At 41.8% G+C, this 13250-nt stretch overlaps 1 protein-coding gene across 1 annotated transcript; it reads left to right on the top strand.

Annotated features, from left to right (window-relative positions):
* Positions 1–1499: 1499 nt before the first annotated feature.
* On the top strand, positions 1500–10524 carry LOC125528383 (E3 SUMO-protein ligase SIZ2-like). The gene is made up of 16 exons (XM_048692865.1): positions 1500–1789; positions 2899–2979; positions 3254–3302; positions 3401–3479; positions 3587–3746; positions 4060–4193; positions 4359–4427; positions 4549–4636; positions 4882–4957; positions 5604–5677; positions 5822–5929; positions 7816–7977; positions 8347–8451; positions 8529–8609; positions 8702–9653; positions 9930–10524. Exons 1-16 carry the CDS (start codon positions 1748–1750, stop codon positions 10046–10048), a joined length of 2379 nt encoding a protein of 792 aa, XP_048548822.1. The 5' UTR covers positions 1500–1747; the 3' UTR covers positions 10049–10524.
* The last annotated feature ends 2726 nt before the right edge of the window (positions 10525–13250 follow it).

Here is a 13250-nt window from a genome sequence, read left to right as displayed (position 1 = left end):
GGTTGGTGGCAGCGGCGACCATGGAGGGGTCGCGGCTATAGGAAGGGGTGAGGGGGGGTGCCGGCGCGTGCGTCCATCGGGTCAATTCGCCGGCGCCGGGGCGTGTGGGGCGAAGGTGGCGCGGTGGAGAAAGTGCGGTGCGAGCGCTCGTGTGTGCCACGCGCGGAAGCGGGTGCCCCAAATTCACATCACGTGATGGCGATTCAGACGCGTGCCCAACTCTATATGCCGCGCGCGCGGTTATTGCGCGCCCACTGGAGCCCCTCTACCGATTGCGCGCGCGCTAAAAAGGGCAAATTTGAGGCGCGACGCTTGTTTAGCGCGGCTGCTGAAGATGCTCTTAGTGGAGATCAATTATTTAGTTCATACATGCTGGCATGGTGAGGTGGCATACTTTCACGTTGAGAGAATCTTCTATATCTAAATAGCTAGCCCCCACTAACTATTTCTCTCAACATGCAAGCATGCCACATCATTGCACAACATGCATGAGAAAAGGCTCACCCCCACTATCATATGTCTCTCAACATGCAAGCATGCCACTTCATCATGACATGCATGAAAAAAAGACTTATCTCAACATGTAACATACATGAGGGTTTTCATTCTATTATGCTATATACATTTAATAAACATTTTACAACTATATAGTAATCAAGCACAATAAATTATATGTATTTTTATTGTTAGCTTTTTATATTATTACTTCAAATATTCATGTTTCATACAACGAGTCACATTGAAATATGTTGCAAAATATTCCCGCAACAACGTGCGGGGTATCATCTAGTTGAAGTTAGTGGGGATCAACTATTTAGGTATATAGGATTAGATGTTATCTCACACTTGCTGCACGAATGTTTTGCAATATATTTAGTGATATATTTGGTTGTATGGGACAATAAAATTTGGACAATATAATATAATAATAATTTTTAATTATTGTATGGTTGCAAAATATTTATATAAATATAAAAGCATAATAAAAAACCCTGATCATGAGAGCTACGACAAGTTCACAACAAGATGCTGACATTACTGGTTGTTTTCATACGTCAAGGATGTCTACTAGTATAAGTCATACGCCACATGTAACGGAAGTTACTCCAAAGACTCATAATCAAAGTCCCTTAAAAAAGACCCTAATCAAAATCGGATCTGTCGCCTAAGCCAGGGGAGAGAGCATTAAGGCCATGTACAATGGTTGATATGACAGTCTTATCTTAAGTCTTGCATGTAATTTAGAGATGACAAAAAAATATGTCTACAATAAGTTATATCTTAGCCTTATCTTTAATAACTAGCAATTCCTTAAAACATGATGAGACAAATTGTGCTAAGAGATCATCTTTTGTCTTATCTTAAATAAGAGAAGACAAGTCTTTTCTTACAAGTTCTCTCTCCTCCACCTCATTATTTATCCTTCGTGGCACTCCTAAGATAATACCATTGTACATGCCCTAAGATCCGCGCCAGTCCTCGTAGGGTACACGCGTCCCGCCCAGATCCCGTCGTAGGTTTCTTCCCTCGGTCGTCGTCATCACCCGAAGAGAAGAGGAGGAGAAAAGAGAGCAGCCAGGCCGCCACGCCCTCGAGCCGCCGCACACCAACGGAGCGGAGCGCCCCTCCTCCTCCGGCAGCCGCGATTCTTCTAGCCTCCTCCAATTCTCCGCCGACGCTCCTCCCTGCACTCCGCCCGCCTCGCGTAGGGCGTCGTCACATTGGATTCCCCCCGGCCAGAGCCGCCATGGAGCCGGAGTCCGCCGACGCGGCGCTCGCCGGTTGCAAGGTACCCGCATCTCTACGCATATCCCTCCATGCCTCATACGTTTGCGATTCCATCGGGACGTGTTCCGCCGTGGATGACCGCTTCTACCCTGTACGGCGACCTCAATCTGGCGACGGGTCGGTTCTAATTCTACGGCCCTCCTCCAGCGACCCCCTCCCATCATGACCTAGTAGAACTCTGACGAGCCGTCTTGATTAGTTTCATACTCCTACCGCTTAATAGGTTTCTGTTTAGCCGATTAGGGACAGGGAAACTCTTGATTGATCGTCCCTTGTCAATTCCCTTCTGTAACTTGAACTAGCTTTACTTACCAAGCCTGGCTACTAGGTCCATACATGTAACTGCTTACAATTAGGCCGCAGCTGCGCATCTTACATCGTTACAAGTTGTTTTCTGTAGAGATTGCAATCTGGGATTCGACACCGCTGACGCCCAAGCTGACATGCCCTACTAACATTTTGCTAGGTGCTGAAACTGCTCACAGTTAGTATTTCTTAGTCTTCTTGCATTGCTTGTTTCCGCAAAGCTAGCTGATTTCTTTATCTGTTTGCCATTCTCTTGCACTGGTACTGTTTACATTGCTCGGCAACTTGGCTTCAGTAAGATTGTTTGGAGGGATGCATTTAGTAACCAAGTTTTAGATTTGAGTTCCATTGCTAAATGTCATTGCTGCGCTACCTTCACTTTAGTGGTACTTAATATCTGTATATTGTAGGTGATAGCTACTAGGTGCTCTTACCCAAGCATTTGACAGCAGTCCAGAACTGTCGCTATATTACACTATACCATGCCCTTACTCATGTATAGTATACGGGATAGCAGCGGCATCGATAGTTCTGCCCTCAGCTCCTCGCATCATCTGATAAAACTTGTTTCTTGTTTACATCACTATGTATAATCAATTGGAGTGGTCTATATTGGAAATTTCATCATTTTCTGTGTTAGTTCTTTTATGTTGTCAAGATGCCCCTCTTACGAAGTAGAGCTTTCAAGTGATTATCTTATTTAGCACCCCTTTTCATGTATGTGTTAGTCTTGTCCTAAAGGAATAGACCTGTGTGGCTTATTCGTCTGTTTTATGTCGCTGATAGCTAAATGCTTTGTTGCAGGACAAGTTGAAGCACTTCAGAATAAAAGAGCTAAAAGATGTCCTGCATCTGCTTGGACTTTCAAAGCAAGGAAAGAAGCAGGTTTGTTCAATCCAATTTCGTAAATCTACATGAATACATTCTACAAATATAAATTATACTTATTGCTTTACTTTACAAGTTTACATCACTTGCTCAAACGTTTCAATCTTCCCTTTACTTTGGGAACAAATAATCGATTAGATTGTCAAGTCGTCCTTACTAATACCGTAACATCTTTCGGAACTAATTAACTTCTCTGTGCCTTTTAGTACTTATATTGAGTATTTACTTCTAAGCCACTTTTTGTTTATCTGATTTTGCTTTACAATTCCAGGAATTGGTGGATAAAATCTTAGCAATACTATCTGATCAACAAGATCAAGGTACATTGTTTTTTGTCTTTCTTCTTCCAACACTGGCCCTTTTATACTAGTGTTTGTCTAAAGGTACAAGAGGAATAACTTTCATATTGTTCTTGCAGTATCACAACTGAATGACTTAACAAAGAAACCGGCAGTTGAAAAAGAAACCGTGTTGAAAATAGTTGATGAAACCTTTAGGTGAGTTTGCATTTGTTCACATACTGACCTTGTGTTTGTATTATTTGGATTGACTCCTACTGTGTTTTGTCATACACTCATACTGTCTGTTTTTGCTTAATATCTAGGAAACTGCACAGTCCTGCAAATTCTGCTGCAGGCTCACCAAATCAGATTGATTCAGGACAAAGTGTAAAGCCTAAAAAAAAGTTAAATGGCTCTGCTCAAAAGGATGTCAAGGTTCGTTGTCCTTGTGGTAACTCCATGGCCAATGGATCCATGATAAAGGTATTAGTTTTCATCACAAACATGACTACTTGACAGTTTAATTGTCTTTTCATTTTCTCCAATCAATGCAGCAAGATCACAATTTGTTCGTCAGTCTCCTTGATTATGCAGATTGTATACTGAATCATTAAATCAGTTTATGTACATTCTGAAACTTCAAAGCAGTGAATTGTTCTTATATTCTAAAACCCCACGTTAGTTGTTTTGGAACACAGAACTTATTTTATTACGAATATCATGTGTTTTATGAAATTGGCAGTTCTGTTCTTGATAGGTTCTGTTTGTTCCACCTAACTTGCTTGGACCTTTTCAGTGTGATAATCCACAATGCAATGTCTGGCAACATGTTGGTTGTGTTATCATATCCGAGAAGTCTGCAGAGAGTGTTCCTCAGGAATTACCTTCCAGCTTCTACTGTGACGTCTGTCGAATAAATAAGGCCGATCCGTAAGTTCTTCAAAACTTTCATGCAATACCAAACTCATCTTTTGTTCTGCCTGTTTGCCTTTTCAACATTTAAGGCTGAGAACATTATCTAATCAATTCCTCATTCTCCAGTATTAATATTAAATGACCAGCTGTTTTAACATAGTTTCCTTCTATAACTTGCAGTTTCTGGGTCACTATCAATCATCCATTACTTCCAACATCAATAGCTCCTTCTAAAATAGCGACTGATGGGTGAGTTATGCATTGAATATTATTAATTCACTTGGTCAGTGCATAAATTGATGAATTAAACTGAACCATGACATTCTGAAATTTGCATAGTTTTTGTGTGTGATTCTTTCCTATGGTCCAGGTCATATACTATACAGTATCTCGAGAAAACCTTTCCATTATCAAGAGCTAATAGGGAAATGCTACAGAAAGACGAATATGACATTCAGGTTCTTTTCATTTCCTTGAAGTATTAGGTTTGTCCAGGGTCATCCTTCAATAAGTGTTTCTTTGGTCATGCATTGTTAAGAAATGCCAGATTGTTGTAATTCAAAGATTTGGCTGTGACTTGTGAGTATAGTTATGGTCACTGTATGCTATTTCCAGTCATCTTCTGCCATACTAGAGAATATCAGACCACTGTCTGCATGCATTGTTGACATTAAGTTTCTTTGCACCACTTATGTTCTTGCAGGTTTGGTGTATCCTTCTTGATGACCAAGTTCCTTTCAGGATGCAATGGCCTTTACACTCTGATATGCAAATTAATGGTAATATGCATTGGCCTACTAGATAACATCCTTTGATATAGATCTATAGAAAATTGTTTATTTAGCTTAAAGGACACATACTCAAGTTCATTGCACAGGTTTGGTTTCTTACGAGTCATGTAATCTACAAGTATCCAGGGAAGATGCATCTTTAACATTTGCCTTATTGTTATACTTGGTGCACACACTGACACTGTTCCCCGCCATGCACCTGATTGAAGGACGGGCTTCATATTTGCCTTCCAAACTAATATTTAGCTGTTAAAATGAGTTCATGTTTGCATGGTGATTTACTTTCCTAGGTTTATGTGGTGTGACCAAAGCTAGATGTAGCTTGTGCTTGGTTGCTGCGCCGAATACCATTTGTCATCTTGTGTTGCATTCCCTTGTCCGATTACGAGCGATATGTGTGTGCACGTCTGTATGCATGTTAATCCTTTTAGCTTCCCGGTTCTGCTTCAAAAATGCCTCTTTCTCCTCTCCTTTAGGATGGAGCCTGGTTGTATTCTCTTGTATAGTTGTATCTCTTCTTTAGTCCCAGCCTCCTACTCCCCCCACCCCCTGCGGGTATTCTCTTACCACTGTTCTATTAATTCCAATCATTATAGATCTGATTCATATTAGCAGTTCTTTTTCTCCCCCTCAGGTATTCAAGTCAGGGTTGTTAACCGGCAACCTACACAGCAGTTAGGGGCCAATGGTAGAGATGATGGTCCTGTAGTAAGTCTTGTTCCATGGAGCATGCTCTCTCTTATTCTTGCTTTCGAATGATTTGTCGAAATACCTATTATATTCTTTAGTTGATTATTAGTTACATTTTCTGTATGGATGTTTGTTGATCCTACTCATCATTTCTCTTTGCAGTTAACGGAATATTGCAAAGAAGGACCTAATAAAATTGTTCTATCTAGAAGTGACTCCCGCATGTTTTCTTTGGGTGTTAGAATTGCCAAGAGGAGATCTCTGCAAGAGGTAACTGTTATGTTGTGTCACAGAAGGCATTTCCACATTTCCATTGTCAAGACCACTTACTATTAGATTGTTCATTTCACGAAGCATGTTTTTCTTCACCTTTTCCATAAATGCTGAATATGTTCTATTTCTCCCTCTCCTTGTCTTTAACGTTTAGGACATCTATTTGGTGATTGTGCATGCATGCAGTGTAGTGTGATTGATTCCAACAGGACTCTCTTCCCCTTTTGGAACAGGGATCTCGCCCCCGTGCACCAAACACCTGTATCTTTCCTGCCACACTATTGTATCCTCCCTCTCTACTTCTGCCTCCACTCCGGCACCGGCCATCACTGGCGTGGGGTGGTGCCAGCGGAGAAGCTAAGAGACATCAAATTTTGGCTAGGTGATCTATAATTTTCAACTATCAACACACATTTTTCTTCTCAAATGAATATCAACTTATAACTTCAACAACTGGAGCTTTCAACTCCATGAACACCCAACTCCCAGCCCAGTGAACACCAACTTCACTTACAAAAGCAGTAGCTTCCTACTAAAGGAATACCAATTTCTGACTCAACTAGTCGCATCCAACTTGATGAAACCAACTTCTAAATTAAAAAACACAGTAGATCCAAGAACGGTAGGGGGTGGAGCACACAGCTCCCAAATGGTGGTGTGAGTGACCCTCATTGAGGCGGCAGTGGGTGGGTGCTTTCATATCGGCGAGAAAATTGTTTATCTATAGATCCATATTGCGGGTGCCCAGTGCGAGAGGCGATTGGGAAGCGGAGCAGCAGGTTAGGGGCGTGACGGTGGGGACAACGATCCAGAGCCTTCGTTTGTGTTACTTGCGAAGGTATGGAGTGAGTGGTGGCCTGGTTGTTGGAGATAAGGTAGAAAGAAAATGGAAAGTACGAACCAGTGTCCATGGGAGAAAAACGTGTTGTTTCTGTCTGGCTGGGTGGGTGCGTTTGAAATCGATCACCAGTGACCATGCCCCAATTTATGATGCTCGTAATGTTTTTCTTTTCTTTTTTTGAGCCGGAATACTCTCTATTCCATTAACCAGAACGGCCAGCCAAGTCGCTGGCAACCAATGCATGAACAAAGTTTGGCGCTCCATCCGGCCAGAAGGCTGAGGATGCATGGCCCATTCGTGCACAGTGAGCAGCTAGAGAATCTGCTACCTTGTTACAGCCCCTTGGGCAAAAAACAATCTCAAAAAAAGAAAAGTTTAAACGAGCACGAACTTTAATCTCTCGGAAGATGACACCTATGGCAGAGCGATCCTGGGCCGTTCCTTTAATCGCCTGCATGAGTGTTGTGGAATCCGTCTCGACAATCACCGACGCCATACCGAACTGTTGTGCAGCTTGCAAACTCTTCAGACATGCCACGGCTTCAGAATGCAACGGGTTCAGTAAATAGGGTATGTTACCTGCACCAGCGGCAACAGCCTGACCACTTTTATCTCGGATGATGAAGCCAAAAACCCCATTTGAATTATCCTGTGAAGCACCTCCATCATCATTTATTTTGAGTAGATCATCAGCCGGTGGTTCCCACCTCTGCCCCTCCTTAGTCTGCTTAGTATCCTTTACTTCCCTCAGGCTAGTACAATCAATCAGGCTTGTTTGGATTCGGTGGCACACACTACCTGTAGATCGTCCCTACAAGTGGAACTCCACTGTATTCGTGAGGATAGCTATTTTATGTGATGAAAGATGGCGCAAAAGTACAAAAATAAGATTGTCTGTGATGGAATGTTCCTTATTCCAGTTGGTTCCTGGCCAGGATTTCTGTTTTATCTCGAGCTATGCTGTTAAAAATATTTTTTCTTTCCAAACTCCAGGACTGTGCTTTACGGTTCTGTTCCTTTCTTATAATTTGATAATGGGCAGGTCCTAAATCTGGTGCCGAAGGAACATGATGGCGAGAAGTTTGATCATGCCCTTGCTCGTGTGCGGCGTTGTGTTGGTGGTGGAGCTGAGGCAGATAATGCTGACAGTGATAGTGATATTGAGGTTGTGGCTGACAGGGTCTCTGTGAATCTCCGATGTCCGGTAATTACTTTGCCCATTACTGAGAATGTCTAGGTGCGTAGATATTTGCTAATACTTGATCTGATATATCTGTTTCATCTGACCTCATGTCCATTGAATACTGAATATTGCATTTGCCACCTGATGGCCTGACATTATTTTATGTGTGAGCCATGACACCCAACGCTTAAATATATTCTTCGAAAATTATCATACGTACTTTATATTATAATTGTCAACCCAGATGCTATTCATCAATCCCATAATGGCAATATGGTATTGTATGATCCATAGTATATTTTGTACTCCTTGACACAAAGTTAGCCATTATGTCTTTGTATGCTAGGTTCTGTAATATGTGCCTTCCTGAAAGCTAATTTATCTTGACAGATGACTGGTTCAAGGATTAAGATAGCTGGCAGGTTTAAACCCTGTGTCCACATGGGTTGCTTTGATTTAGAAGCTTTTGTGGAACTTAATCAACGTTCACGGAAGGTTTGGCTTTTTTCGTAAATTGACCAGTTATTCTCTTACCTTCTTTGCCTAATAAAACTATATGTTCCTGTCTGCAGTGGCAATGCCCAATTTGCCTGAAGAATTATTCTCTGGACAACATAATCATTGACCCATATTTCAACCGGATCACTTCGCTGGTGAGTTCATAGTGGAAATGATGTACATGTTCAAGTCTACATTAGTCCATTATGCTTTATTTTGCTGACACTGTTGCATTTTGGTGGTCCAGATCCAAAACTGCGAAGATGATGTATCTGAAATTGATGTCAAGCCTGATGGTTCCTGGAGAGTTAAGGGTGGAGCTGAACTGAAGGATCTTACGCGGTGGCATTTACCAGATGGCACTGTCTCTGTAGCCACCAACTTAGGGTCCAAGATCAACATGAGTATTGTAAAGCATGAGATTAAAGAGGAGTCTCTGTCTGACCAGCTGGGCTCCCGTATCAAGTTGGGAATTAGAAAAAACAACAACGGCAAGTGGGAAATTACGAAGAGAGGGGATGTTAACTCGATGCAATCTTCTGATATTAACCACCCAGAGCACTTTAAAAATGGAAACTTTATTACTCCTACAAGCAATAATGATCATGAGGACACTCAAGATTTGGAACAAGGACACTATGATTACCCTATGAGCAATGTACATGATCTTGATTCTTCTCCTATAGATGAACATGTCCCTGCAGTATCAAGAGAGCAAGATATAATAGTTCTGAGCGACTCTGATGATGATAACGTCACGGTGTTGTCTCCTAATGTTTTGAATTCCAGCTCAGCAGATGACACTGGAGATCCATTTCCACCCAATCCACCTGAGACTAAAGGAACGTGTGAGGAACAACCTGGAGGTGGTCTAGATGAGGCTTCATATCTTATGTTAAGTGAAGATTTTGATGATCTGGGACAACTCTCATTTTGGCAGTATCCTTCAAATCCCCAGGATGATCCTGGCTTACAGTTGACAAATAATCTAGGCGAAGTGCAAAACAACACTGCCAACCATCAACCTCTGCACGAGCCAGTAGCAGCAGCAGCAAACCTACTGGAACATGGACATAATAATTGCATTGGTAAAAGCCAAGCATCGATTGCAAGTAATTGCGTTGATGAAAGTCTAATTACTGCCAAGAAAGCGTCTCAGAAAAGGAGGAACCCTGAGGATGAAATAACAGCTTTAGATGGTAAGGCACAGAAACTAACCCTTCTGATTTCTACAGTTTTATTATTTGTGATTTCTCCATCCATCACAACTCACTCTAAATACTCCTTTAGGGACTAGAATTGGAGTATGGTTGCTGCTCCTACTATTGTTGTTAGATCAAACTATTTAGCAAAATGTTAACATGTTAGTGTAAGTTACTTATAGTTCCATTTGGTGTGAACACAGTGATTTCCCTTGTATAATTACACTTCTACATTTTCACAGGTAGACTTAATATTTGATTCCTTGTGTGCAGCTTCAGTTGTGGATGATGACTTGCCTGGGGAGAGACCTGGTGGTCCTTTGTCACCGGCTCGGCAGCAACGGTCAGTTCGACCAAGATTGGTACTAGCAATCGACTCAGACTCTGAATAGCAGCCTATGTTGTCCATTGTCTGGCGTGAGGTGTACAATGTACACTGTCTCCTCCGTGGAATGATCACTGAAGTTTAGTTTGTGATGATCCTTTGGTCTGTCTGGCCTGTCTTGGGAAAGGGCGCTATCTGATTAGTTTGTGATCTGTTCGTCTGTCTTGCCTATCTTGAGAGGAGGAACGCAGTGGCCAGTGGCATCTGTAATTCAAATAGTCCTGGGAGCTGCAAGGAAGATGCATTTTAAAAAAACTGGAGCTGGTCTCGTAGGCCCTATAATCTAGCCAAGAGTGTAAAGAGATCCGTTGTGTAGGCAATTTTGTTTTTATAGCATAGCATAGCATATCAGGAACTACAAATGGCAGTTGATGTACATATGGTTGATTGGTTTTCCATTCATTCAAGTGTTAGTCCTGATAGCTGAAAGAAGAGAGCGATGATGTCCCGTATTTTAACTCTTATAAGGTGCATTTCATCATCGTTGGAGCCTCAGTCCAGGCACGATTTCTATAGCCTAAATGATTGCCTCTTATATTATGGGACGGAGGGAGTAGTTTTTGTCATCAAGGTGTCCTGAACCTAGATTTTGTTGCATGCTCTTTCGGACCATTGTGTTGTGCTTTTGACGAAATGCAGCAGGCACTGCTTTTCATTCGTTAAGAGGGAAAAAAGACAGGTTACATGGTATAGAGGCCATTGTCAAGTGACCAAGACGGAAGAGAAATGGCAAACACTATTGGTTAGGAGTACAAGCTACAAGGTTCACTGAGGGTCAAAAGGCGACTACCCCACCCATTTCACTCCTTCGATTCCTGCATGAAGCCAGGCTCGGTTCTCTTCCGAGATTGAAGTGCAGGTGCTCAGAAGGCCTTCAGGTTGAAGATCCTACCATTCCTCTCTTTCCAGATCATCCACCATATGGTCATGCAAAGTGAAGAGAACTCCTGTCGACGCTGCACAGGAAGTATCTCCAAGGTTTGCAACCACCACTCTATCAAGCTAGCCATGTTGAATCCAGGCCTCAAGTCGAAAGAGTATTTATATTTCGTCAGAAAGAAACCCCATATGCCAGCAGCGTAAGGGCAAGTGCCAAACAGATGCACAGCTGATTCAACTCCAATATTGCATAGGGGGCAGACTGGGCTGTGAGGCCATTTGCGTTAGCAAGGTTGTCAGCCGTAAGGCATTTGTTTTGAACAGCAAGCCAGGCATTTTTTTTTTACTTTAGGCGGTATTTTGATCTTCCAAATAAGGTCCGACAGGGGCAACTGAATTCTTCCATTGAACTGACATAGATACGCAGATTTTGCAGTGTAGCAATGATCAGCAGTCCACTTCCATATAAATCTGTCCTGCTTTTCAGATAAAAGCAATGATTTCGGTGCGGTGCCAGAGGTCCACATACTTGTGTTCTGCTGATTGGTACAACTTGCAAAACGATCTTGTATTATGATGGAGCGAGTATATTTTATCGGTCCTGATAAGATTGAGTTACATGGTCCCATCTCTCACGTTTTTGCATTGCACATGATTTTTGTGTAACCTTCCGATAACCTTAATTGGCTCCTTGCAAATAATAATACTAGTAACAGTGTTGGGAAAAGGATGTACGTGTGTGCTAAAGAGAGAACGCTAATAACTGAAACTTCTTGCTGATGCATTCATAAAGCAATAATTCTATTCATCAATATGGGTGCAACTACTCCCTCCTTTGACATACTTCCGTTTAAAAGATAAATGAAAAGCTATATCATCGGTGTTGTGATCCGTTTTCACCGTTGGAGCCCTCGCAACGGTTTCGATGGACTTTAAAAAAATAATTTTAGTGCTGAGACCAAGCAAGCAAGCTCAACTAGTTGCCTCTTCTTGCCATTAGTGTTACCTCCTATTTTTATAAACATGTTCCAACTTAGAAGAACAAGAGACAGCTAATGTTGAACTTCAGCGTGCATGTATCCAACTTAATTAGCATTAGTGGTAGGGAAACATGAATAATGCTACCAGAAACATCTAGGATCCGGTACACATAATACTTTCTAGTATAATGGGCAATCGCAATACCGTGAAGCAATTTAGCAGCAATGGTAAGCAAACTATGTAGGTTACTCTCATCTAGCTCTATGCAGAAATCAACCTCTCATGAACGCATGAGAGAGCTTGAACAAATGCTTGCAACTCAAGACAGGTGAAAGCAGCAGCTAATAAATATAAACAAGATCGGAGTTCAAAAATAGTTTCTCAACAATAGAAAATCGAAGAGCTCGAAAGGAAGCAGCTAGAAGGAATTGAAGCCCTGAAGAAGAACAAGAAGATAAAACCGTTGCTCTTGAACATATGCAGTAAGAGTTGGATGGAACGTTGAGTATCTTCGTAAGGCAGTCGCAACTGGGTTCCCAAAGAAGCTTCTCACAATCTTGACGGTGCATTTGTTGGTCGTGATACTTTGTTTGTCTCTTGTTATGTCCCGTGTGATACTCTGTCCAATGATTGATCATTATATTGTGTGATACAATTGGGTTAAGAATTTTAAGTTTCAACGCCAATAGAAGTTATTTAAGTTTCATTTTTATTTTACTAAAAGTTAAATTTAAATTCGGTTGCAATTGCAACATTAAACAAACTGACGCCATCTTTAATCTAAGACAGTAACTATGACGGAATTGCAGGCCACGTCAGCGTCGTCTAGACCCACGTGTAAGGAGCCACGTCAGCATCGTCTAGACCCACATCTAAGAATCCACATCAACATCTTTTAGGCCCATATGTCATAACTATTGATCGGTCAAACCTTACGCAATGATTGTCAATGACGGTACGTCACTGAAAACAATATTGTGACAAACCGGACGATCTAATGTGAGAAGTCCTGGTCGTCACCGAAAATGGACTTTAGTGACAAAACATGAACCATCACCTAAGATATGATCTTAGGTGTCAGAAAAGTGTTAACATCAGCATTTTTTGTGACGGTGCTTTAGTGACGGACCGCGTGATGTATCGCTTTTTTTGCTGAAGAAAAGCGATTTTACGTGGCATAATTGGCTCGTTGTAACGCCCTCGATGCGGCTATATCTCCCACGTGTCGAAGCACGACATAGAGGCATAACCGCATTGAAAGCAATGTCGCTGAAAGTGCGTTATATCGACTAGAGGGGGGGTGAATAGGCGATTTTTATGAAAGTCTTCAAAACGTGGAAGTTATGAAG

This window comes from Triticum urartu, unplaced genomic scaffold (genome assembly GCF_003073215.2).
Source record: "Triticum urartu cultivar G1812 unplaced genomic scaffold, Tu2.1 TuUngrouped_contig_4834, whole genome shotgun sequence".
Classification (NCBI taxonomy): Eukaryota; Viridiplantae; Streptophyta; class Magnoliopsida; order Poales; family Poaceae; genus Triticum; species Triticum urartu.
This window is presented reverse-complemented; position numbering and strand designations above follow the sequence as displayed.